Source organism: Lynx canadensis, chromosome B1, assembly GCF_007474595.2.
Source record: "Lynx canadensis isolate LIC74 chromosome B1, mLynCan4.pri.v2, whole genome shotgun sequence".
NCBI classification, from domain to species: Eukaryota; Metazoa; Chordata; class Mammalia; order Carnivora; family Felidae; genus Lynx; species Lynx canadensis.
This window is the reverse complement of record NC_044306.2, coordinates 147,468,256-147,494,134: the sequence shown is the minus strand read 5'-3', so window position 1 is coordinate 147,494,134 and position 25,879 is coordinate 147,468,256. Positions and strand designations below refer to the sequence as shown.

Sequence of the window (25,879 nt, the reverse complement as noted above, 5' to 3'; positions counted from 1 at the left end):
AGAAAGAAAGAAAGAAAGAAAGAAAGAAAGAAAGAAAGAAAGAAAAGGCATTCCTAAAGGCTCACACTGAAGAGAAAGCTTAGTAGTCCAGGAACTGAAATTTCTGTACAGCTGGACTGTCGACAGTGAAAAAGACAGAGAGAAAGAAACAGAAAAACAGATGGGAAGAGGAGAGGGGACATAGGACCGGGGAGACAAAGAATGAATGTGAGTAAAAGAGAATGTATTTCTGGTGTCTATCACTAATAGGCAGTCATAGAACAGGCCAGCGGGGAAAGTGAGGGTCAGATCATCAAAGCCCATGTGAGTCAGGACAAGAAAGGGCTTTGAGGGGTCGGGGGGACGGGCGCAGGCATAGATGGTCTTGGGAAAGGGGCAGAGGAATAATGAGAAGCCCCTGAAATGGTTACAGAATCACTGTGAATACAATTTGGATAATGAACTAGAGTTGCACCATATGAATTTGTCAATATTCAACTGTTTTGGACCTACATGGTGGCAATTACCTATGGTTCAACCTCATTAAAATCTTCCTAAAGAAAGCAGGACTGGAGACCAGAAAACTGTTAAATACTGTGGGCAAAAATGAGGAAACACCACACAGTGATAGTGAGAATATGATTACTGAAGTGGAGAAGGTAGATGACAACATGTCAAGGCAATTAACAGATGGGATGCTTGTGTAGGGGGAAAAAGAAAATAACTAGATGACTTAAAATCTGGGTTTAAGAACTTCAGGGAAACTTAGGAGACATAACAACTATATCTAATCACCCACCCCTACCTTATTTTGCAATCAGAAAAATGATGTATTTTCACTCTTTCATTCAAAAGATGTATTAATGAGGGGTGCCTGAGTGGCTCAGTCGATTAAGCATCTGACTTTGGCTCAGGTCATGATCTCATGGTTCATGAATCTAAGCCCCACATGGGGCTCTGCACTGACAGTGTGGAGCTTGCTTGGGATTCTTTCTCTCTTCCTCCCTCTCTGCCCCTCCCTTACTTGCATTTATTCTCTCTCTCTCTCTGTGTCAAAATAAATAAACTTAAAAAAAAAAAAAGTATTAGGAGTATGTTCCAGGTTCCAGGCCCTATGCTGAACACCATGACTATAAAGAAGCTTCAAGGAGCTTAAAATCTAAGATGTCCATCTGGAGGGTGATTACAAGCACAACAGACAAGTAAGCCCCTTAGATTTCTGTGCTAGTAGCTAATGAGGACCAGAAGTCCTACTTCCTGACTCCTAGAGACGCAGGCCCCTTCCACTGCACTATGCTGCTCAGATTTACTAAGCTTCAGTTGAGATAAGCAGCTATAGCTAAGTCCCTTAGCCTCACCATTCCATCTAGGAGCAAGAGAAGGGGCAGCAAGGATGGAAATTAAGCTGGCAAGCACAACTCTTCCCTTCCACAGCCACCCCACAGCCTAGTGGCCCTGTTGCTGCCTGAGCTTAGGGTGCCCATGTTTCTAAAGCTATTTTCCCTAAGTGTAGCCCCATCTATCACCACCCTATCCCATCAATTTCTTCTTGCCTTCTTACAGATAAAAAATTCCTCCCTCTTAGGGGCGCCTGGGTGGCGCAGTCGGTTAAGCGTCCGACTTCAGCCAGGTCACGATCTCGCGCGGCCCGTGAGTTCGAGCCCCGCGTCGGGCTCTGGGCTGATGGCTCGGAGCCTGGAGCCTGTCTCCGATTCTGTGTCTCCCTCTCTCTCTGCCCCTCCCCCGTTCATGCTCTGTCTCTCTCTGTCCCAAAAATAAAATAAAAAACGTTGAAAAAAAAATTCCTCCCTCTTAATCCAAAGTAATGGAAAAATGGTATGATTATATCATAACATTATTTTGTACCGAAATTCACTTTACCTGAAAATTCAAATTACCCTTATAGTTTTGATTATGTCTGCCCTTCACCTAGGTACTAGGGCAAGGTGGTAGCTAGGTTTAAAGCTCATCACCCATTTTCTCCAAGAACAGTTCTAGAAGGAGAAAAGCAAGAAAAGAGAGGTCAGGGGGATAAAGGAAATTCTTTCACTGACTTCTTTGTTTAAACCCAATTTATTTATTTTTTTCTTTTTTTTTTTCTTTTTTTTACTCCATGTTATTTCAAAGATAACAATGTAGCTAACTTTATTTTCTTTCTAGCAGTCAGGTACCAGAAAGGAAATTTTGATGCACACTTTGTCTTCAAAAGATTGCTCCTGGAAAACATTCTACTTCCATCTTTCAGATATTTTGCAATGGAAATAGTATTCCCTACTTCCTTTCCTTCCTCCTATGACCTGGAGTTTCAGATTGGAATTGAAACCTGCCATGAGTATGATTTTTTTTTCTTTTTTTAACAATATTATTGACTATATTCCCTATGCTGTACCTTTCGTCTCTGTGATTCATTTGCTTTATAACTGGCTTGCATAAAGATTTGTACCTTTTTATCCCCTTCACTTATTTGGCCTATCTCTCCATTCCCCCCACCCCTTCTGGCAACCACTGGTTTGTTCTCTGTATATTAGGTCTGTTTCTGATGTTTGTTTGTTCATTTGCTTGGTTTTCTTTTTTAGATTCCACATATAAATGAAATTATGTGGTATTTGTCTTTGTCTGTCTGACTTATTTCACTTAGCTTAACACCCTCTAGGTCAACCTATGTTGTCACAAATGGCAAGATGTCATTCTTTTTTATGGCTGAGTAATATTCCCTTGTATATGTATACCACATCTTCTCTATCCATTCATCTGTCATTGGACACTTGAGTTGCTTCAATAACTTGGCTATTGTGAATAATGCTGCACTGAACACAGGGCACGTATATCTTTTCAAATTACTTTCCATTTTCCTTGGGTAGATACCTAAGAATGGAGCTCATGGATCATATGGATTATATGGTAGTTCTATTTTTAGAGATACAATTTTCATAGACTTGAAATGAGAATAAGCAGGAGAACCTGAACTAAAATGTGCACTACTTCTTTCAGGTTAGTAGAAATTCCTCTTTGTTGTTTTAATTTTTTCTTTTCAAAAATGAAACATGAATGCACGTTTGCATTTTAAAAATTGAGCAAAACAAATAGGGCAAAAGTCTTCCCTCACCATCTCACCTCCCAATTATTATTCCACTCCCAGAGGAAATCATTGTTCTTTGTGTTCTCACCACCACCAATTTTGTCATTAAAAGTCAGAAGCTAAATCTTGTTACTCTCAAACATAATATTTTGACATGTAATGATAAAATATATAATCAATCCTTTCATATCCAGAATATATACAAAAATTTAGAATCAAAGACATTTAAAAAATGTAGAGATCCTTTATCTCTAGATAAAGGATAAACTTAACTAGAATATACTTATTTTAAGAAAATATATAATGTCTGCTGGATTAATACAATGATAATCCAGGATAAGAAATAGTGTTAAGAACATCACCTCTTCCGTTTTCACATATGCCTATATAAAATAATCAGCACAAACCATGTATTAAATTTTTGGAACTTTTTTCCTTCATTAAAGAACTTAACTTGAAAACAAACTATATTCATGCAAAGAACAGTAGTAAATTGAAAATAAACAGCCCAAACAGTCTATATCTGGACATAAATACTGACTCACTCTTTTTTTTTTTTTTTTTTTTTTTTCCACACTGATTTTCCCACAGGAAGGAACAGATTAAAGGGTGGATTACTTCAAGCACTATAAAGGTCTCTAGACTGACCCCTCTCTTAGAGGGAACGCTTTCAGAGGAATAATGCTATAAAGAACAGTGAAAGCCCAAGAAAACCCACAACTGAGCCCTTCAGAGGGCCCTCATTCACAGTCCTCATTGACTGCCCTGGCCTCTCTGAGGGAATTCAAAATAATTCACTGCCCACCATAATACTGAATTCACAACAGAGAGGAAAAAAGGTGATGGAGCTGCTTTGCATCTGTTTAATTTTTTACAGAAATGTTAAGGGGGTTAATCTTCTACAAGTCCAGTCATGTGCTTTCACAAAGGGCCAAGAAAGGAGTCGCAAAGCCTGCCATGACTCAAAGGGAGGCTCTTTGTGTCTTCTTTTCTGCACTATGTTGACAAAGACGCTGCCTAAGTTCCTAGGCTTCTGGCTCCTGCCTGAATTCTGAAGTCAGTGAATCAACAATGATGTCATTGCTTCTGAAGACCACTGTTGGCTGAGATAATGAAGATCTCTTCACCCAAAGCATTATCATTTCTGTAGCATACATTTCCTAAATTTTTATACACAAAAGAATCCTACTTGTTCAGATCTTTTTCTTTATTTTCCGCATTATTGGAAAAAAAGCATTTGGGGACGTGTTTCCCTCTCACCAAAACATAGCTTTTTAAGTTTAGCTAGTAGATACTATTGAACTAGAGTGACTTACTCATATACTTCAGAGGAGGAAAAGATTATGCTTTTTTTTTTTTAATGAGGGATATATATGTTATTCAATCAGTATTCTGTTATTAAAAGTTGACTAACTGGTAGGCAACATACATCATTATACAAATAAGATCCATTTCTCCCTCCTTTTGTTCCTAATATATGTATGCATATGGGTGGAAAAGCAGATTGAATAACTCAAAGAATATTAAAATGGCTTGAGGACAATCATTCCCCCCAAATTTTTAAAATAATGGACTCCTTTCAAAACCCTTCAAAAACTATAGAAGCTCTGTGGGAGAAGAGGAACAATACAAATATTCATATACATACAAAGTTGGTGCCCTTGCAAACCAAGAAACTCTGTTTTACAGAGTACAGTTTCATTAGAGAAGAAAAATTCTGTCCAGCTTTTTGGAAAGTATTTATGCACAACAATGACTTTCTTATGAGAGTGAGCATTTTCTCAAAGAATTTTCTAGTTTTCCCCTCTAATCTGTGTTATGGTAGGCTCTTCTCCAATTATATACAATGTTAGTTATGAAAGAGTAGACTTCCTTGGGGCGCCTGGGTGGCACAGTCGGTTAAGCGTCCGACTTCAGCCAGGTCACGATCTCGCGGTCCGTGAGTTCAAGCCCCGCGTCAGGCTCTGGGCTGATGGCTCAGAGCCTGGAGCCTGTTTCCGATTCTGTGTCTCCCTCTCTCTTGCCCCTCCTCTGTTCATGCTCTGTCTCTCTCTGTCCCCCCCAAAAAAAAAATAAATAAACGTTGAAAAAGAAAGAGTAGACTTCCTTTAAATTATTATAAGCAAGAAGACTGAAGGCAAATCAGATTTTCATTTTTATTCTCAAAGGAGAATATTAGATGAGATTAGACAAAATGAATTGGATATGAATTTAAAAAGGCAAACCACATGTGCCAGGAGTTGAAATGAATTATCTCATTTAGTCCTCAGATATGAGGCAGATATTACCGTCCCCACATTTCAGATCCTACAAAACCGACAGTGGACATTTATTCTTTTCTCAAAAATATGGTCTGAAGTTTTCCAGATGAAGTCAGATAGAAGGATATATTCCAGCATTTCAAAAGGAAGAGCCACGCAGTCTAGCATATATAAAGACAAACAAGACGGTGAGGTGGGGGAAAATGTGTGTTTGGGAGTCTAGGGTTCAGTACAGCCAAAGTACAGAGTGAGCAGTGGGGAGTGGGAGCAGATCCCAATAAGTAGTAAGAGAGCTAAGATAGGGGAGCTCCAGTCATGGAGGACAATGATAAAAATAGGTAGATAGATAGATAGATAGATAGGCGGATAGATAGATATCCAACAGGAAATGGGGAATGACTAAAGAATTTTAGACTAAACAGTGACATGGAGTATTTTAGTTTACAAACATCATTACATCTTCAATCAAAACCAGTAAAATCTCCAAAGCACGGTACCAAAGCATTTACTTTAGAAACATATATAAAAGCAGTTGCTGGAATATGGAGGAAAAAAATAAAGCTTCTATCAAAGTTATCTATTTTACATTCTTTATCATATCTATTTCTGTGGACATCCTATAACACATGCTGTGCATGTTCTATAAACCATAATGATACATTTGTGCATCACACACACACATACACACACACAAACATAGTGTGTGTACATAATCCACAAATTTCGGTAACATTCTATCTCAAAATAGAGTTGAGTTAGCCAGGTCTAGAAGCAGAAAAATAGGAGGCTACTGCAGTATTCATAACAACAACAAAAAAATCTAAACAAAAGTAGAAACAATGGAGACTGAAGGCTATTTTGCCAGCCTTCTCGGTGTATAATTCATGAGTCTTGCTTACCAACTCGATAAGAGATGAGAAAGTCAGAAGGGTAAGCTCAGTGCATGTTGGTACTGGTCACTAAGATTAGGATTGAACAGGAGAAGGTGGATGGTTAGAGAAAAACTCAGTGTTGGCTACAATTAGGTTAAAGCTCTTTGTGGATATCCAAGGGCGACAATAAGTGATTGAATATATACAGTCTTAGGGCTCAAGAGAGGAATGTGGACCAGATGTACCACTGTGCAATTTTTCCACAGATCACCAATGGTACAAAACACGAGAAAAGAAGAAGACAAAAACAGCCTTGCATGAGAAAGACAGGAAGAGGAAAAGTTATCAAAAAAGGAAGTTAAGAAGGAAATCTGAGTCAAGTCGTGAAAGACAAAGGAAGAGTCTAATGCCACAGAAAGGCAAGGGGAGTAGAAAGCAAAATGGAGCAGCACAGTTTTATCTTTAAAGAGTTTGTTATTTATTTTGCAAATAAGTTGAATAGCCAGGAATAAAAAAACAGATTTCAACGAATCGAGAATAAAAACATACGAAATAATTCATATTACAAATGCTGTATGACACAGTGCAAAATGAACTTATACAAGCTATGGAATTTCAGAGAAAAAAGAAAGAAAACACTTCCATTGAAAAATGACACTCTAGGGGCACCTGGGTGGCTCAGTCAGTTAAGCGTCCAACTTCGGCTCAGGTCATGATCTCACAGTTCGTAAGTTTGAGCCCTCCATCAGGCTCTGCATTGGTGGTGCGGAGCCTGCCTGGGATTGTCTCTCTCTCCCTCTCTCTCTCTCTACCCCTTCCCCACTTGTGCACTCTCTCTCTCAAAATAAAAAAAAAATAAACTTAAAAATAAGAAACACAACACTTTAGCTGGATAATAAACAGTAACTAGAAGTGACAAGAAGATATTGCAGATACGGAAAAGAGTTTCTGGAAAAGAGTATCTCCCAAACGTGGCATTACTTTTGAAGCACACTGTGTTGAGATACTCACACTTATTTCATGACTTCAAAAATGTATTATAAAAATTATATATATTTTTGTAAAAAGCAAAACAAAACAAGCAAACAAAACTAAATAATACATACAACAGAGAACTCTTATCTCTCTGCCCTCTCCCTGAATCCTATGCTCCTCTTAGGGAGGGGTCAGGGATGGTAAAAGGCATTCTGCTGTGCGTGTTACTTTGAAATTTTAAAAGTTAAAAATCTAATGGTTATAATGATCACAAAGAGCCACACATGAAAGTAGCCCTGTAAAAACAGATTGCTCTGCTTCTTAAAATGCATTCAGCCCCGCCCCCTCCTCCTTTTTCCCATCAGAGTAGACACACTGGATGCTGTCACCACCTGTCACCTGGATTACTCCAGTAAACTCCAAACTGCCTGCATCCCGCCACTCCTCTATTCTGTACCCCACGTGAATGGCAGGCAGATCTTCTAAAATACGGATCATCATCCTCTATCACTTCAGTGAGTACATTGGGTTTTTTTGCTTTATTTTTTTTTAACTTATAAAAATAAGGTCTTTGCAATCTAGCATTAACTGGCCTTTCCTGAGACGAGTATGAGAAAAGGACACAAACTATTATTTTGGGAAGTGGTAAAAAAAAAAAAAAAAGGCATAGAGAAAGACATAAGAGAGATTATAGGATGGCTGCCCATCTTGTCTATGGCAGCATATCACTAACGGCACCTTGAGGTAAGAAGGATTTCCATTTTATTAATGAGGCAATGGTATCTGAAGAGGTTGTTGAAAGTTCCTAAGGTCACAGAGCTAATCCATAGCAGAACTACTATTTAAAGTCACATCTGGCAGGCTCCAAAACCCACACCAAAAAAACACTTCAGGATATTCAATGAAGGAGATACCCAAAGCCACAAAAAGAACATCTCTTTTGAAACTATGTAGGATAAAATTGAATTTGAGAGGAAATGCCCTACTAACTGATAAGAGAGCCAAAATAACTGACCAGAGATAGGAAGGGATAAAAAGGCTACAGTGAGTGTGACAGAAGCCAAGATAACAAAAACCTTTGGACCACTTCAAATATCACGAAGAGGTCCAAGAGAATGGGCTCCGAGAAGAGAAACCTGTTGCAACTTTTATATGTCTTTCAGTATCTGGGAGAAACTCTTTATGTAACATGCTGAGGATGACAGCCAAGCTCAGGGGGAGCTGGACGAGAGATGAAGTGATAAGAAGGAGGAATAAAAGGAGATATGTTCTTTATGGAAATTTGGCAATGACGGTGATTAGAAAAAAAAAATACAAAGGGGCAAAAGGGCCAAAATTCCAGTCAAATATTTATGAAGAGACAGAGGAGACCTATATCATTTATCTGTACACTCTGCATTTCCCACTTGAGACCCATGAGCATCTTTATGAAAGCTTGTAAAGATGGAAAATGAATGTCTCTAGAATAACAGGAAGAAATGTGTAACAGACAGGATAGCAACTGAGTAAGCAAGCATAGCCTACATCCTCAATCTGGAGCACCCAACAATCTCTTCTATGCTGTGCATCCCATTCCTGAGCTCTGTTCAACTACTACCCTCTGATGCTCAAACAGGCTATGTAATGAAGTGCCCCCAAACCATCACCAGGGGACTTCATTACGTAGTCTGGGTTTGATAAACAGACATCGAAGTGAGAAGAACTCCTTTTGGATGATCTTCCTTGTCATTTTCTCCCATGACTCTTTAACACTGTGGGCCTTCTTACCTGTCACAATGGCTATCCTACATAGTAGGACATTTCATTTTGGACCTTCCTGACAAATTTCAATTGAAAGCTCCTTCTGTTCAGTTTTAAATGTATTTAACATTTCTGAGTGTCAGGTTCAATCGCTCATTTAGTCAATCAATATTTATTGAAGACCTTCTCTGTGCTGGCCTCTCTGCTAGATCTTGAATAAGCAATGTTGAGCAAAGAAGAAAAATCAGGGTAATCCCACCTATTCTGTGTCATGTAATTCGTAGGAGACTCCAATAAAATAAGGCTTATGAATGAACTTTGAAAACCGTTAGGAAGATATATGTCATGGTGCAAATTCTTGACCTGTGCTGTCCATTACAAAAGCAATTGATCACATGCAGCTCTTTAAATTAAATTGATTAAAATTAAAATTAAAAATTCAGTTCCTCAGTCCACTGGTCACACCTCAATGGCTACATTTGGCTCGTGGCTACCATACAAATAGTACTGATGGAGAACATTTTCACCATCTCAGAAAATCCTATTTATTCATGTAATTATTTATTTACTGTTTGATGCAGTGCATGTGCACATGTAAGTGGGGGAAGGGGCAGAGAGAGAGGGAGAGAGAGAGTCTCAAGCAGATTCCACATTCAGCATGGAGCTCAACATGGGGCTTAATATTGTTAACTGTGAGATCATAACCGGAGCTGAAATCAAGAGTCTGACACTCAACCAACTGAGCCACCCAGGAGCCCCTAAGAAAATTTTAGTGAAGAGAAATTTCCTAGAAGCTGAAAGTAGAAACACAAGAAAGAGCATGCATGATACCAAAGGGAGAAAAACAAAGTGATGCTGTGGTAAAAATATAACAAACCACGTACTCAAAGAAAAACAGCTGAAGACTCTTGTAAGATTTTGAAACTACTACAAAAGCAAAAAAAAAAAAAAAAAAAAAAAAATTAAAAAAAAAATAAAAAAAGGGGCGCCTGGGTGGCGCAGTCGGTTAAGCGTCCGACTTCAGCCAGGTCACGATCTCGCGGTCCGTGAGTTCGAGCCCCGCATCAGGTTCTGGGCTGATGGCTCAGAGCCTGGAGCCTGTTTCCGATTCTGTGTCTCCCTCTCTCTCTGCCCCTCCCCCGTTCATGTTCTGTCTCTCTCTGTCCCAAAAATAAATAAACGTTGAAAAAAAAAATTTTAAAAAGAAACTACTACAAAAGCAAAATGTAGTCAAAATATAGGAATAAGAGGTAACTTTTATCATGTGCTCAGTATGTCTCAAGAACTAAAACTAATTGCTTCATATCAATATCAGTTTAATCCAAAGAAACAATCCTTTGAAGTAACTGCAATTATTTTCACTGTCTCATAGATGAAAAAACCAAGGCACTGATAGGTTAAGTAACTTGATATAGGTCACAAAGCTTCTTAACAGTAAGACTTTGAGCTAAAACTACACTGAAGAAAAAAGAATGTTTACCACCCAATAACAACATAGACATTAAATCAACCTCGTTGAATTATTTATTATATAAAAAAATCCGTGAGGTATTCACTTTCGAATGTCCCCTGTCTGTAAAAAGAGCTTTCATACTATTCTTCCTTTCTGATCTTGTATTCTAATAAACTTCCTGCTGCTAAAAAAAAAAAAAAAAAAACAAAACAAAAAGAAAAAACAAAAAAAACAAACTGATGTAATAAGATTTATACATGTGGCTTTCACTGACATCACTAAAGTCACAAAACATGTTTTCTAAATCTGTCATTATAATGCTAATTACATAATGGTTTGATTTAATTGTATGTTTCTTTACTAATCTTTATTGAAGTATACTATACTGTTGGATGGGAAAGCACATATTGAGTACCAAATAAACCAAAATAATGTATCTTGTGTCAATAACATACTAGGTTTTTGTCTGAAACTCCCCATTAATAATTTCTTATTATTTCTTCATACTTTTTGAAAGCATAAACCATGGACCTCTATTCCATCTCTCATAAATGTTTTAGTTTTCTTATGAACTAGCTGTAAAATGTGAGCTCTTTTTCCTTGTCTGTGAGAAAACAGTAAAGATTTTTAAAGAGATACATGTTGATAGTCTTATGTCAAAAAAAAAAAAAAGTCACCACTGAGGTTTCTGATTTCTTTAGTGTTCTAAAGATCCAGTTTGAAGATCTAATTTTAAAACTGGCGCAAGAGATCAGATTCAAATGTTTGAATCTGTTTTTACAGGATATCCTTGGCTAACTTTACTCTAAAAAAATTTAACACACTTGGACTGCCTTCCTTTGGCTATGAAATACCTTTCACAGGAATGGGCATTAAGGTAGAGTTAGAGTATATGTGGAAAGGGGGTTGAACAGAGAATGTGTGTGATTTCATTCTAATGCAACACGTTCTTATATTAATTATGTTTTCTGAAATAAACACTTGTACTCTGCCCTACACCTAGAAAAAAAATAATAATAAGGGTATTCCCAAGGGACTAAACACTGTGCACTTCTGGTTTCTTATTCCCGTTTGTTTTCCTGCTGTATATCATATTCAAGTTGTTCTTTAAGCAGTAGTCACTGGATCTGAGTACCTGAGGTAAGAAACTGCCTTCATGACTGGCCTTATTAATTTTTCCTTTGTTATTGCCAAGAACTGAAGAAGACTAAAACAGATGACCTCTCTCTTTCAACTGAAGGAGGATTGGACACAGTACTTCTGTCACTTTTAACATCACTCTCCTATCTCTGGACCAAAAGATTTTTCAAAAATCTACAAAAAGTAAGTATACGGACTCATGATGACTATACTATAATGCTTTGCTTTGCACTAAAAAGGCAGTAATTTAATCATATTATAAATAAAACAACAGGTTTCTATATTCACAAAACGGACAGATTTGATTTCTTCTTTTAATCACAAAAAAATTCTGTGGAATTTGGGGTGAAATTCTATATTTGCAGATAGATATTAATTAGAAAAAGGAAATAATAGTCAAGTAGTGTTAAGACTCCAAATTTAGGGGCGCCTGGGTGGCGCAGTCGGTTAAGCATCCGACTTCAGCCAGGTCACGATCTCACGGTCCGTGAGTTCGAGCCCCGCGTCGGGCTCTGGGCTGATGGCTCGGAGCCTGGAGCCTGTTTCCGATTCTGTGTCTCCCTCTCTCTCTGCCCCTCCCCCGTTCAGCTCTGTCTCTCTCTGTCCCAAAAATAAATTTAAAAAAACGTTGAAAAAAAAGACTCCGAATTTAGAAGTATAGACACTAACTGAAGATTCTAGGGTTCTCCTACTGACTCACGATGCCAAAGCCATATTTGTGATACGTTGTAGACTACAAATCATGTGGTAAAGTGTGTTTGAGTTATGAAGATCAAATTGTTTTTGTTTTTTTTTCTGACATTAATTCCATCTGTAACCCTGTTTTTCACTATCTGGCATTTGACACCTTATCGTTCTCCATCCAAACTTACATGTATAAAATAAGGGGAAAATATTCTAACAAGAGCCCTTCCAACTACCCCTTAATATATATACGGTTTCTGCAACTACGATACGGAACTACAACAACGTGGACCACAGAAATATGAGAACTCGTGTAATGGGGAGGTCATTTGGGAAATGTTTATTCTTCTCTGTGTTTGTGCACAGATGACTCACTAATCATCCCCAAGAGTGGCGAGAAGGCCTTGAGTGAGGGAAAGTAAAGAGAGAAGAAGGAGGCCATCAGAAAGTCTGACAGATGAGTCAAGAATATAAAGAAACTCCATATTTAGCTTCTGGAGTTGAAGTAAGATTTTTCCAAAGAAAAGAGACTGGTAAGCAAGGCTGTATGGAGGGAAAGGAAGTTCTAATTCTCTTAGTTCTCATATAACAAATCAACGCCAGGCCTGGAGGCCAGAAAACAGCAGTTTTTTATTTGCATGTTTGGTTTTTATTTGTGTTTTCCTCCTATGAGAGGAAAGGCCTGGCCATCATAAGTCTTAGTCATGAGACTGGAATAGTGAGGAAAAAGCATTTAATCAGAGGAAGGAAAAAGGCAAGTCTGGCCCTTTTGATCTTGCAGTACTTCTGGGACAAGGGAGACAAAGGAGAATGAGGAGACAGTGGTTCTGACTTTTGCCCAGTTCCCTTTAAGGCCACATTTCAGAAGAGAAAGGACATGGTATGAAAACATACCGATCTATGGGGATCTCCAAGCACCCAAGCCTTGTTTCCTGCTTTGTCTTGGGGGCTCTGGAAGAAGAACACCTCAAGGGCTGCTAGCACATCAGTATGGTTGCAGTCGAGGAAGCCATGACTCCCCTTGGTTCCTGTGCTACAGGAACAGCAAGATCAGAGTTTCGTGGGAGGCTGTAGAAAGGGCTGCTGAACCAAGCACAAGAGAAGCTGCCGAGGACCACGTGTGCTGCGTAAGTAAGGGTCCTTGCCAAACTCAGGGTGGTCTGCTGTACCCGTGAGGGCAGCCTCTAGTCAAATGGAAGAAAGACCTGCACTGAAAGCCAGCAGGGTAGGCAGCAGCCAGGCAGACAAGGAATATCAGCCCGGTGGGGCCTATGCAGCCAGCCAAAGAAACTCACAGAACAGCTAACATAGAAAACTCCTGCACAGGATCAAACTGTGATGCATTCCACAGTGTAGGAGAGAGAGCTGGGCTGGTCCCCCTGTTTCCTCTTGGTTTTCTCCATGAATTTTTGCACAGAATTAATATGTGCTACAATTTAAATACTCTATCAATAAAAGGAAGGTCAATTTTCATAATTCCTAGTATTTAGAGTAAATTCTTGCCTTCCCATTTACTTAATTCCTATTCAGAATACAAAACTTGAACTTGATTCTAATTATGTGAGTTGCTTTATCAACGTTGCCATAAAGTCACACAAAGAAGAAGCAGAGAAGTGATGCTCTTAAGTTCGCTGTGAGGTGAGATCTGAGTTGCAACACAAAGTGGGACATATAACTAGGAAAGATGAAAAATCCATAAAAGCTGGGGCTTTCTTCGAGAATAAAAGTCTGAGTGATTATTGTAATAATTATTTTCACCAACATCCATGCTTCAGATCTCATATCTATGAAAATAATCTCAATGTATATCATAAAAATTTGTGTAAGTCTGAGATGACAGGATGTTAGAACATTTCTTCCATAAATTTCAGAGAAAGGGTACTGGTGAATGACAAAAAGATGCCCACAGGAACTCAGGTGATCACAACCCTATAAGAACCACACAGATGCTTCTGCTGACTTTTCAAATGTTGCATTGTCACAGATGAGAGAAGGACCTTGAAGAAGACCAAAAAAAAAAAAAAAATCTAGCCCGATGAGCTTAATTATACCTCCTTTAAACATAAATAGGGTGGTGCCTACACCATACCTAGCAGTGATTTCCCTAGGACTTCCCACTGGACTCAAAAGCCAAGCCCAGGATCACAGAATGAGGAAGGGCAATGTTGATATGCATCAAATTCCCATACCATCTCCATCTAAATGTGTCATCCAAAATTGGGAATTAAGAAATTAAAAGTCCGCCCTAATACCCTAATTTCTTATTTACTAGAAGGCTGTCCAGTGGCATTTTGTTAGTATGAGGACGATGGTGCAGGACATAAGGAAACTCCACTTTTCCCACTCACTCATCTCGCCAAAAGGGGCTTAGACATTGCTTTTATCCCTTTAGCATATGGAGTAGAATCTGATAAAACATGAAAACATGACAACAAAACCTGCCAAAGTGCTGAGACAGAGAAGTGAAGTTAAAATGCAGAGTGTTGACACCACACAGACCTTATTCTTAACACCTAACACACAGCAATCTGTAAAGTACACTCAAGAGAAACAAACTCTTCCACAGGCATTGGCTAAATGACACCCACCATTAAGGACAGTCCTTTGAACAAGAATATACACAAAAGCTTAGGATACTTGGGTTATTCATCAGAGCTCTAAAATAATGAACAAGTATCTCAGCCCAAAAGCAAGGAACAAGTTAATGGGGCATTTAAGTGGTTATAATAATTGTGAAAGATATACAAACAAACAAAACCAATTTGAACTAATGCGTCATTCAAACTTGTCAAAGATTTTTTTTTTTTTTTTCCAGAGAGTAAGGTACTGGAAAGTAATAAAGGAATATGCTACATATAATTACTTATCTCCAGTAAACTTTATAGTCTCACTTAGGGAAATGGCTCAAATCATTCCTAAACTGAATCTTTCCATCTTATCCAAATCCCAAGTTCAAGAACTTCCATTAAGAATTTTTCACCGTAGATATTTTTTTTTGCTATTCTTTTTTTTTTTAATATATGAAATTTATTGTCAAATTGGTTTCCATACAACACCCAGGGCTCATCCCAAAAGATGCCCTCTTCAATACCCATCACCCACCCCCCCTCCACCCTCAGTTTGTTCTCAGTTTTTAAGTCTCTTATTCAGCATAGATATTTAGACCAGCTGCATCACAGCTGAAAATCAGAATAAACTTTCTGGCACCTAGAAAGAACAAAACCAAGCACTCAGCTCCCCTTGCAGAATTGTGCATTAAAGGAGCATTTAATTTGGCCTGACTGTAGCCCTCACATTTGAATCCACAGTCCCCATAATCTCATCTCAAATGATTTTCACATAGAAAATATTGTTGCTGTCCTACACTTATTTGACCCCATAGTTCCATTTTTTTCAACATATATCACTAACTTCCACTTCAACTCCCTGAAAGATACCCTGCAGAGGGAAGGATAAAGACAGCCCATAAAGAAAGAGGATTGAGAATAACACACCCGAGTCTCCACAGGGATGTGAGGAACCCACATGCACACAAAAATTATTTACAAAACACCAAAGTGAACAGCACTGATCCTCATAAATAAAATTTATATGTAAAGTTAACAACTGATGATCCAGTAGGAAAAAGAAAACCATGAGCGACATGAACAAAAGCTACCTTATGGCAAATTATCTTCTTTAAAAATAATAATCGAATTAGAGACAGAAATAATAAAACGAAAGATTACTAAACCTCCAGAAATATTTGAATTCCTTGCACAAAAGCTTCCCACTTACTCACATGAAAGTTTGTAAGTTGTGCAGGGAAAGAAAATAAGTACAGGCTTTAAAATGTGTTTAAGCAGGCACACTTGGCTTGTGCAGAGTCAAAATGTACTTGATATTTTACTAAAAATAGAGTCTATTCCTCCTAAGTAAAAGCAGTTCATGCGATTAAAACCAAACACTGAAAATATATTTTGATATCAGGATATATTTTACATTCAGAAAGAACAAATACATTTTAAACACTAACAAAGTTTTTTCTTGGCAATAATTGCTCTTTCATGAGTCAATAATTGATATAATTATTCTGAGTGGGCAAGCATCTAATTTAAGAATCAAGGTCCAACTTATATTATCTGCATTATCTTTGTATTCTAATATAAATTAACTGCTTTCAATTTTGTTTCAGTTGCCCAGATGTAGCTAAATTCTTCCAATTCTCTTTCTCCCTTAATGTCACATCAATAACTAAGTAAAATCCAGCAGCTCTGAATTTTTGATACAGTTTTATCTTTCCATGCTTAACTCCATTAGAAAAAAAAAATACGGAGTTATATTTGTAACACTTTAAACCTGGTCTAGGTAAACAAACTCCTTTCATGGTACCTATTCATGAAGAGATAGAATACCCGCTGTAAGAGATTTTAATATAAGGAAATAAAGTAGTATCCTTTATCTTTCACATCTGAAAGGTCTTTATCACTCTGCTTCCAGGATTATTTCAAGTAATAACTGAACCTTTAACTGCCTTCTTTTTGCCAATAATTATTGTAAACACATGGATTGTGAAATATGTAAAACCAACCTAAAAAGGAATTACATAAATATGATTAGTATTTCCATATGAATCCACTGGTAGCAGCTTTGACAAATTACTGACCCTAGATTATATTATAAACTAAACTATGCAGCCGGGTAAAAATGAGTAAAGTTTATCATTTAATATATACCTGAAAGAATGGTTGCTATTTGACAGATCTTAATGATTTAGTAATATTACGTTCCATGTTTCATTTAATGTGAAAACATGCTAAAAATTAATTTCTCTCACTTTATTTATTTATTTATTTATTTATTTATTTATTTATTTAGGTTGCTTGCAAAGCCCACCACTGTTTCTCTTTGATCGGGGCACAGGTCATGAGAACTTCCAAATACAATAGGTTACAGCACCTACTGACTTTTCTATAGATTCAAGGAAGGACTCTGCCTAGGAAGTTCCTAGAGTCACCAAAATAAGAAATAGTCTTCCCATTATTCAAGTTCTTGCTTCATAGTTTCATTCCCTGGCAACCAGGAGCAACTCCCAAATCATTTCTGACTTGTACATGTTTCCCACCTGGGACAAAGACACTCCTTCACAGCACCATGACAACCACACCAGCGACACAAGCGCTTGGGTTCGTGCAGGAAAATGAAAATCCTGAAAGGAAGCTAGGAGATAAAGGCTTACTATTCCTTGTTTCCCACTGGTAGGAAGTAATTACAGAAATTACTTTAACACAAAGCTTCTGGTGAGTGAATAGTTTGTAATTTGATGGGAGAAGCCTAAGGGCCTAGGGATTAAATTTAAAAAAATATGGAAAGCTGAATGATGTCATACAAGTAGAGGCCCCCTGCCCCCCCCCCCCCCGAAATAGACTGCCTAAAGCAAACTTCTTATTGACAACAATGTAGACATTCTTAAGAGATGATCAGGGGTATGTTTTGTTTTTCATCTGAGTTTAAACTCAAATGATTGATTTAACAGTGGAGGTGAACTTTATGACCCTTTATTGGTTGATTAACCAGGACACTCCCAAGTGAAATTTCAAAACCAGCAAAATATAAAATAATTTGTCCAAACTAAATGTCCAAAAATGGATGTGATTTCCATCCTCCTAAAGCAGAAATCAAAAAAAGAAGTAAATTCAACTCTTCCCCCAGTGATGAAGTAGACAAGTTTTTTGTCATAAACATGCACAGTTTATGTTTGTTGTTTAATGCAAAGGATGGAACTTCTTTGCCAGAAACTGGCAGTACTATGTGTTATAAACACCTGCCAATTCTGCACTGGAAGAGATCATTTATATTGCCAAATGTAAAACTGTTTTACGTCTTAAAACAGTAATTCTAAAGCAGAGTACTGCATCTGTGATTTTACAAGTTCAATGTATTTTCAAACAGTTCTTCACATTTTTTCAGATTTCAAAAACAATACAATTTCCTTATTAAGAGTTGAGGAAAATGGGGTGCCTGGATGGCTCAGTTGGTTAAGCGTCTGACTTCAGCTCGGGTCATGATCTCATGGTCCGTGAGTTTGAGCCCCATGTCAGGCTCTGTGCTGACAGCTCAGAGCCTGGAGCCTGCTTTGGATTCTGTGTCTCCCTCTCTCTCTGCACCTCCCCTGCTCATGCTCTGTCTCTCTCTGTCTCAAAAATAAATGAAAACATTAAAAAAAATTTTTTTAAAAAGAGTTGAGGAAAGAAAATCTGTGTGATATATGGAAATCTATTATCTCAACAGGTTCAAAGCTGTGGCTTTTATTGGAAACCTAGATAAATATTCTAAGAAGATAAAGAATAAAAATAGATGTTTACTTTTAGTCAAGTGGAATAGCTTAGGGTTCTTGAGTATGCAGAAGCATATTTTTTGCTTTGTTTTTAGCTTTGTTTTTGTGTTTTAAGGATGAAATATCCTCCTTTCCTATAGTGCTGGTAGCAAACATCTTTCATGGGCTTCTAATCCTGTGCAAGGTGCACCTTCTGATTCTCATTGATATGAAGTTGCTAAAGAGAGAGTGGAAGGCAAGCAGAGACATTCCAAGCATCCACAAGCCAATTCTTGCCCCCTGACTCCAAGCTAACCTCTACCTATCCCTACCTCAACATGTATATAAGGGCATTCATTCACTGACTCTGAGACATGATTATGAAAATATACTGTGCATTTTTTATTCACTCACTATTCCAATGGATCTTCAGACTCAATATATCCAAACATATACACTTGTCATTCTCCATCAAGCCTATTTCTGTTCCTCACTTTAAATATCTGAATTCTGAAAAGAGAATCCTCTAGTCTTTCAGATTAGGATTCTGAGTCATCCTTCTTTACTCTCTCTCCATCCCTGATATATTCTGCATCATATAAATCTGTCAGTTTCACTTCAGTCTCAATCCAATTTGGCTCCTTCTCTCCATCTCACTATTATCACCTAGTTCAGGTTATAACTGGTTTTAATATAAAATACTCGCACCAAATTAGAGAACTCAAATAAATGACAGCTCTGAGTTGCCAAGCTGACAAAGCAAGATGTATGGCCAGGCATTTATGGGGATAACCCACAAAACACAGCAAAATATTCATTTACAGGGGCCCTAATGCTGAAACTCTGTTGGGTCAGAAGTGCCTTGTTTATGATAAAAATTCCTCCTGATGACCTGTTGTCAGAGAAACTTAAGATCATGTCCCTCAAATGCATTTCTAAGTACATCTTATGTATTTTAATCCCCTTCTTATAACTTATTGAAGAAAGACCTCATGTGTCTCCTAAAATAATCACCTGAATTGATCCAGACAAAGCATTATTTTATATGATACTATAGTTTTCATTTATAAATCAATATGCTTTTTAAACCCAGAATCTGTTAAATTTTACATTTTAGAATGATGGAATAAGGTATAAGAATATATTCTTAATTCCACTTGGAAAGTATGTAGTCCATGAAAAAACTTGGCTCTCAGTCCTTGACCATGAAGTTAAAAGAAGAATTTTAAAGTTATAGTATAGTACTTAAAGTTTTAAATCTGAATCTCTTTTTACCTTAGGAAGACATTTCCATTTCTAAAATGCATGGTTACAATTTAAAATTCTCAAAAGGAAGTAAATTGACATCATCAGCAACTCAGTTCAATCAGAACTTCATAAATAAAATAAAAGTTAAGTTCATACTAAGGCTTATCATGGAACATTCTATGTTCTATTTTGGGTCAAGCTTTAAGGTAATTGAGAATTAACAAAGGAACTCCTCTTCCTTTGACCCATGATTGCTGAAAACCTTACCAAAATGTATTTTGTGGCCTATTTGGCTACAAAGTAATCTTCTATTCAAAACTGAAAAACAAAAAATAAGGTTTTTAGTGTCTGCATTCTTAAAAACAACTCATTATAAAATCTGAGTAAGTTGATGCTGACGCTACTAGAATTGATATTTTAAATGATTTTCTAAACTAAAATTCCCCATATTGCCTAAATCTAATCTAATTCTTTGAAACTTACATGCCCTGACTACTAAATTATTTTTCCTAATCTAGTATCTAGAAATACAATAGGTATTAAACATCATATTTCTCATAACTGTCTTATTTCAATAAAAAAAAATCCTCTCTCCTTCTCTGTAAATATTATACTACTGAAAAGTACCAGGATGGATACCTTTAGGCACTGAAATGGAGCATCTATTTCTTGGTGAAACCACAGGTATGACAGAAAGAGCAACCGGGAGGAAAGTCCTAGTGACTTACCTGGCTTCCAGCCCTCTAATACAATTCTAGAACATGTAGGCCATGCTTTTTTAAAAGATATTTAACCATTGCCTCACAAAAGATATTAGATATTAACAATTAAACTCTAGAAAAAGTACTGTATTCTCCTACCTACCCTTTGATACAACCAGTCTTCTGATTTAGAATGACATTTTCCAAACATGAAAAATAGAAATAAGAACTAATAGTAATGTATTCACAACATGAAGGCAAGCAATGCCTGTTTAACTTTTAATTAAAACTCCTAACACATACATCTTTGCCCAAAATAATTCATATTAATAGTTAATACCAATAACAACAGCCACAGCTACCATTGATTAACCATCCGTTATTGTTGAGGGCTACGTTCAACAATTTTCATATACTATTTCTAATACTTACTATAATTGTGCAACATATTTTAATTCTTCATTCACAGATAAACTGAGGCTCAGAAAGGTTAAATACTAATCTAAGATAACAGAAGAACTTGAAATTTTAGAGGTACTATTAACATCTGTCTAAATGCAGTACAGTCTCTTCTGATTACATCACAGTGACCTTCTAGGATAGGTACACATTTCATAGTATTGCGTCTATTAATTCAGTGCTGTTGCTTCAAATCAGATATTTCTCAATAATTCTTCAGGTCTTGTTAGTTTTAAAATAAAACGTTTAAGTTTATTTATTTATTTTGAGAGAGAGAAAGCAAGAACAAGCTGGGGAAGGGCAAAGAGAGACATTAGGAGAGACAGAATCCCAAGAACAGAGCCCAAGACAGGGCTCAGGACTCACTAACCGTGAGATCATAATCTGAGCTGAAATCAAGAGTCAGACACTTAACCAACTGAACCACCCAGGTGCCTCAATTTTTACGTTTATTTTAAACTCTACTATCCCACTAGTATGGCATTTTAACAGAAACTGGTGGTATCTGAAAATCAAACTAGGTAATAAGTCTCAAAAGGCAAGATATCATTAATCTAGAATCTAGATTATTAAATTAAGATTATTTATATCCCTGACATTTCCCTAGGGGAAATTTCTATTATCTCTAATTCAGATAGTTGGCCCGGCAAAAATAAATATAGCCTTTCTGAAATTTGGTTAAAAAAAACATAGATTCTCAAATTTCCTTTCTCTTCCAGAAAGGGAACTTGTATATTCAACTTATAAAAACATGTCTTTAATAACAAATTACCTTCAGATTTCATAAAAGCAAACAAACTAGAAAAGCTTCCCATGCCATAATTTCATTGACTTTAGTGGTCCAGCCTATTATGAAACAAAAGTTGACAGAACATTCAACTCATTCTCCCTTCCATATTGTAAAAATATGATTTTGCAAAATAGACCTTAAGGTCAAATTCTTATTTTCTTTTTTCTTACTTTCTTTTTTGTTTGTTTGTTTAAATTATTTTTAATGTTTATTTATTTTTGAGAGAGAGACAGAGACAGAGCACAAGAGGGGGAGGGGCAGAGACAGAGGGACATGCAGAATCTGAAGCAGGCTCTAGGCTGAGCTGTCAGCACAGAGCCCGACGCAGGGCTCGAACTCATGGACCACAAGATTATGACCTGAGCCGAAGTCAGAAGCTCAACCGACTGAGCCACCCAGGCGCCCCAGCATTCTTATTTGCAAATGTGTCTATGACATATCTATTATTCTCTGCCATGTCAATATATTTCATTTTAAAAGTTTGAAAATAGTATTAATAACACACAATTGAGATACTTCTAGAAGGCAAAAATATTTCCAAGTTTTCACAGAAGCTACAGAAAAAATCATTTTAATGTGAAACTATAAAAGAAGTCATAAATAACTGGTTAGGGACACAATACTGCACTAGAATAAAATAATACCTATAACATATATTCTGCTACATGTTTTAAAAAAGGCGGGCCATATTTCATGATCTATAAACTTCTCTTGCTACCTTCACATTATGCAAGAGCACATGACAGTCACATTCCCTTAATGGATTGGGAGAGTTGTTTTCATCATACCTTAAAATTACAGATAATTATTAAGCCTCGTCAAAGATGCCTACCTCCGTAGTAGCAGTCATGCGACATGTTTACAGGAGCCCGTTCTACTGCTGATCTCTTGTAGACAACATGAATCCTTCCTTTTTCTTCTTCCATCTGCTTACCTCTTTCCAAAGGCTCAATGAAATACTCATCATTATCACTTTTTATCATTCCAGCCTAGAGAAAGCATAAAATGTGTTAATTTTGAAAAGAAGTATTTGCCACCTTTAGCTCACAAGTACCTTTTTAAATGGCAAGAATATAATTTGTGAAAATGAATGCTTTTTCTTTCTACTTTTGGCTAAAAATTTAAAATGGTTAAGTAATTCATAGAAGGCAGAAATTCATATACAAGAATAAAATAATTCACATAAGGTATGATAAGAAATTTAGGGTAAGAAAAGAAAATTACACAACATACAAATTTCATCAGACTGCAGAAGAAGTGCATTTATATATTCTACAGGTATTTTGTCTCTAAAAGAAATCTTACAGGGGAAATAAACTCAAGAAACGTCTCTTAATATCCCATAATAATCTGCTGTACGTGCATGCTTAGCATCTTTTGTAACTCGTTTACATTTTCCTTCTAAACCATTATGGTATGAGAAGAATGAGTTCCATAGTGCACTCAGTAAATAAATGTATTTCTCACTTTAAATAGCCTCTTTAAGATTCAGTAAAAACCTTGCATTTCCAATATTTATTAATTAGAAGAACTAACTCCTATTTGTCCTATCTTAATCTAACTTGATGATTTTACTCATGTTTTTTCCTCCTCAAGTTTCATCCTTCCATACTAAAAAGGTTATCCTTGTAGTCATTGCCTTCTACCTCTCTAATATTTAGTCTTTTTCTGACTGTTTCACCTTTTACTTAGAAAATACCAGGACTATATTCAGTACTCTAGCTGAATAGAAATGATGGTTTTGTCTGAAACTGGTTCATTAGGTGTCAAGTTCACATTATAGTCAAATAGTTACCGCTTACATTTCTACTTTAAAGGTTATACGTTAATAGGTAGTATTAATTTAAATTTCAGTACACTTATTTGAAAACCAAGTTGAAGAAATAATGTGTCGGTGTGGGAATTATAATTATTTTGGAAATATACATTGGATCTAGAAGTAAGTCATATTTTTCATCTGAGGCTCGCAGCTTATTCTATATTTTCAAATATGGGATCATTGGCTCTCATAGAACATAGGCGGGGCCTTATGGATTCTCATCCCCTCTAGCTGTTGATCTAATGGCTCCATCACTCTCTGTTGAGCAACACAGAAATGAAAGGTAGATACATGCTACAAATAGCATTTGTTTTCAGCAAACGTGCCTCTGACTGTAGCTTTTCTATTGCATTCAACTCTGTTCCCCAGTTTCCATTCTGACTTCTTCTACCTGGTTCACTCTGTCCCCTCCGTCCCCTGTGTAAGCCTCACAGGGAAATATTAGAAGCTAAGGTGTCCCCACATACACATCAACAACCACCTCCTGGTATGCACAAACAGCCCTTGAACCTATGTGACCACGTCTCACAAGAAAACATCACCACACTTCCTTCACCATGCTTAGTCTTTAGCTTCTTGAACAAACTTCTAGCCTTCATTAAAAAAGAACACTGAGCTAATGGGCCTTCAATAGTAATGCTGGTCTTCCAAACACAACTCCCATATTTGGAGTTGTTTTCTCATCTGGTCAATTACTCTTCCCCGACTCCTGTACTGTGAAATACAGGGTTTTTCACAAGAGGCCTGATTAGACCTTTACCTACTGTAGAATATTATTTCCAATATTTTCTCATGATTTTCAATTGTCATTTTAATCTATTTAGCATTGGTGTCCTATTCTTGTATCTCTTTTTACCAGTAATTTCAACATCACTGTTTTTGTCCTTAGCAGGCATGTATGGTTTAGTAATGTTCACAAAACACATCCCAACTAAGCACAAACACAGTAAATATATAACACATCAACCAGCAGTACCACATCCTGGGCTTACATGTCCAGTCTCAATGCTAATGCCACCCTTTGGTGGTAGGCAGCATTAACTGGCTTTATCTTGAAAACACTGGTCTTTTGATATATATTTAAGTTTACAAATTGAGGTTTATCAGCATGAGGCTTCAGTATTCATCCTTGTTCTAGTCTTTTCTTTGCCCCAAATCCATCTAGTCACCATGTTCTATAAAGTTTCTGAGTTCCTTATCCCATCCTTCTATTTCTACCACCACTTTCTTAGTTACAGACCTCATCATTGCTCATTTGGATTACGGAAACTGCCTCCTATCTTGAGACTTTCCATAAATCATAATGATTCTCCCAGATGAGTGCCTGACTGTGGATGGAAACAGTGGTCACTGAAGCAACTCTGCGCAATGGGCAATAGCTGGTGGGGACACTTGAAAGTGATGGGGAGGCAGTGAGGATTAGCTCACATGCCTTTAAAAAACATTTCTACATACCTTCTACTGCAAACATTCAAATCCCAGGCCCTGTGATATTACTTTCCCCCACTAAGCCAGATCCCATTTCCTGGCTCTCTTTTTGCAGTTGGCTGTGAACCATGTTACTGTATCCTACCCAGGAAAGTCAGTGGTAGTGGTGAATACCAAGAACAGGGCTGGCGCATAAAAACCTCCCATGCGGGCTTCCTTATGCTGTTTCCCTTCTCACTGGGCAAATACAGGTAACACAAAAAATTTGATACAGCTAAACTTCTCCCTTAGAAGGCAATGAAAATTTAAGCCAGGCTGAGGTGACATCAATGACAAGGCAATGCTGGGTCACACAACTCCATGGACAAAAATTCGGAGGGCCTACCCTTTCATTCATTAACTTAAGCAAAGTTTAATGAAAAAAGTTTATCTAAAGCACTATACTAGACACCATAGTAAATAAAAACTTCTCAAAGACATGGTCTGTTTGCTCCCTAGTTTAGGGCAAGCTAGTCAAATGAATAAAATATATGCCTAAAGGTATTCAGTGAGGTAGGTTATGGTAAGTCCAAAAAATAAGTAATATCACACTTGAAAGTCAAATCAAGTGAGGTGTTTTTCCCCCCACAAGCTGACTATACACAGCAAATTGTCAGTAGGAGCTGCTAATTCTATACCCAAAATCATCTAAAATCTATTTCAAGTGAAATCTCTCTATTCCCCATGGGGACTTCACTTAGGCCATTGCTATTGTTCACACTGTCTCACATTCTCATAGAGCACCACAGCCAAAATTTCTCTTTCACACTATCCTATTATTTTAGACAAACCAGAATGTGGTAGCAAATGCACAGAATGTGTAATGGCTCAACACATGAGGTGCTTCACTCTTGCTCACACAAAAGCTCAGGGCAGTTCTAGGTCAGCTGCGAGGGGACTCTGTTGCATATAGCCTC

The 25,879-nt window shown here is 37.2% G+C and overlaps 1 protein-coding gene across 1 annotated transcript in view; it reads right to left on the bottom strand.

Annotated features, from left to right (window-relative positions):
• The window catches only part of ADAMTS3 (ADAM metallopeptidase with thrombospondin type 1 motif 3), a 144,824-nt gene extending 122,164 nt beyond the window's left edge, over positions 1-22,660 (bottom strand). The window contains exon 1 of the mRNA XM_032592972.1: positions 22,509-22,660. Within this exon, the coding sequence (XP_032448863.1) occupies positions 22,509-22,659 (151 nt within the window). The 5' untranslated portion in view covers position 22,660. The remainder of the gene's footprint in view (positions 1-22,508) is intronic.
• Between the last annotated feature and the right edge of the window lie 3,219 nt (positions 22,661-25,879).